The sequence below is a fragment of the Geospiza fortis genome, unplaced genomic scaffold (genome assembly GCF_000277835.1).
Source record: "Geospiza fortis unplaced genomic scaffold, GeoFor_1.0 scaffold8, whole genome shotgun sequence".
NCBI classification, from domain to species: domain Eukaryota; kingdom Metazoa; phylum Chordata; class Aves; order Passeriformes; family Thraupidae; genus Geospiza; species Geospiza fortis.
The window spans coordinates 2,037,772-2,038,953 of NW_005054414.1; the positions used below are offsets into that span (position 1 = coordinate 2,037,772).

General features: G+C 60.5%; 1 protein-coding gene across 1 annotated transcript in view; it reads right to left on the reverse strand.

The window, feature by feature from the left end:
• BHLHE41 (basic helix-loop-helix family member e41) overlaps positions 1 to 1,174 on the reverse strand; it is a 2,090-nt gene extending 916 nt beyond the window's left edge. Inside the window, exons 1-4 of the mRNA XM_031061445.1 lie at positions 1,142 to 1,174; positions 824 to 887; positions 434 to 541; positions 94 to 214 (exon numbers count right to left, since the gene is read on the reverse strand). Of these exons, the coding sequence (XP_030917305.1) occupies positions 94 to 214; positions 434 to 541; positions 824 to 865 (271 nt within the window). The 5' untranslated portion in view covers positions 866 to 887; positions 1,142 to 1,174. The remainder of the gene's footprint in view (positions 1 to 93; positions 215 to 433; positions 542 to 823; positions 888 to 1,141) is intronic.
• Positions 1,175 to 1,182: the final 8 nt, after the last annotated feature.

Genomic DNA, 1,182 nt, shown 5'->3' on the forward strand with positions numbered 1-1,182 from the left:
ACAGCTTTTCCCCGCGGCTCCGGCATGGAGCGCCCCGCTCCGCGCCTGCCCCGGCCCGCCCCCGGTGCGCCCCAGCGGCGCTGCTCCCCGGACCCCGCTTACCATTCTGCAAAGCAATTATCTTCTGGTGCTGCTGCTCTGTTAAGGCTGTTAGTGCTTTCAAGTGCTTCAAAGTCAGTTCCAGCACCACCGCTTTCTCCAGGTGTCCCAGCGTCTGCAAAGGCAAGGGTAGGGGGCGGCTTGGCTACCTCCCGGCACGTTTTGGCTACCGCCAAATGCGGCCTCCGTTAACTTCGGTGAGACCGGCCCCGAGGCATTAGGGCCAGGACGGCGGGCGGGCAGCAGTCAGGCAGCCCGGCGTCCCGGGGATGCGCAGCGGGCAGGCTGCCGGCGCCTGCATCCGCACGGGCATATACGCTCCTGGGCACCTTACCGTTAGTTTCAGATGCTCGGGTAGTAAATCCTTCAGCTGGGCAATGCATTCGTTAATCCTGTCTCGCCTCTTCTTTTCTATCAGTCTATGTGGCAGTTTGTACGTTTCCTAATTAGCAAAACCCAGAAAAGCCAAGTGTTAGGCAGAGTCTCTCGGAACGCCGATCAAAACCAAAACAAATGTCATGCGGACCACATGCCGCGCAAATTATCGTCAAGGCACCGCTCTCCCCGCCGTGCCAGCTCGCTCGTAAACCCACTTGTGATTCGGGGGGCAAACTGTATGCGCAGCCCCCCGGGGATGCTCTTCGGAGCGAAGCTACTCTGCAAAATTCAGCGAGCCCAAATTAAGCGGTTAAGCGAGAAGAGAGCCCTAGAAACTTATCCTTACCTTGCTGTCGTCCCTCTTCACGCCTCTTTTGGGTTTGCACATATACAGGGCAGGGTAGTCCAGCCTGGAGAAAAATACAAAGATCCAGCATCTGCAAGTGCAGCGATAGCTTGCCTAGCACCTCCTCGAGTGGGCACACGGGCGCCGAGCGCTCTGCCCGAAGGGCCGGGCAAGGGCTCGCCCGGGTCCGCCAGCGGAGGGAGGCGGCGAGCCCCGCGCCCCGCCGGGGAGCCGGCGGCGCTCCCAGCGCTTCGCAGCACTTTCTCAAGAAGACGGAACGTAGAGATACGAGACGGAGACAGTGCCCCGGCGCCTTACCCTATAAAATCCCTATGCTCCAGTAGCTGCCTCTCCGGCCA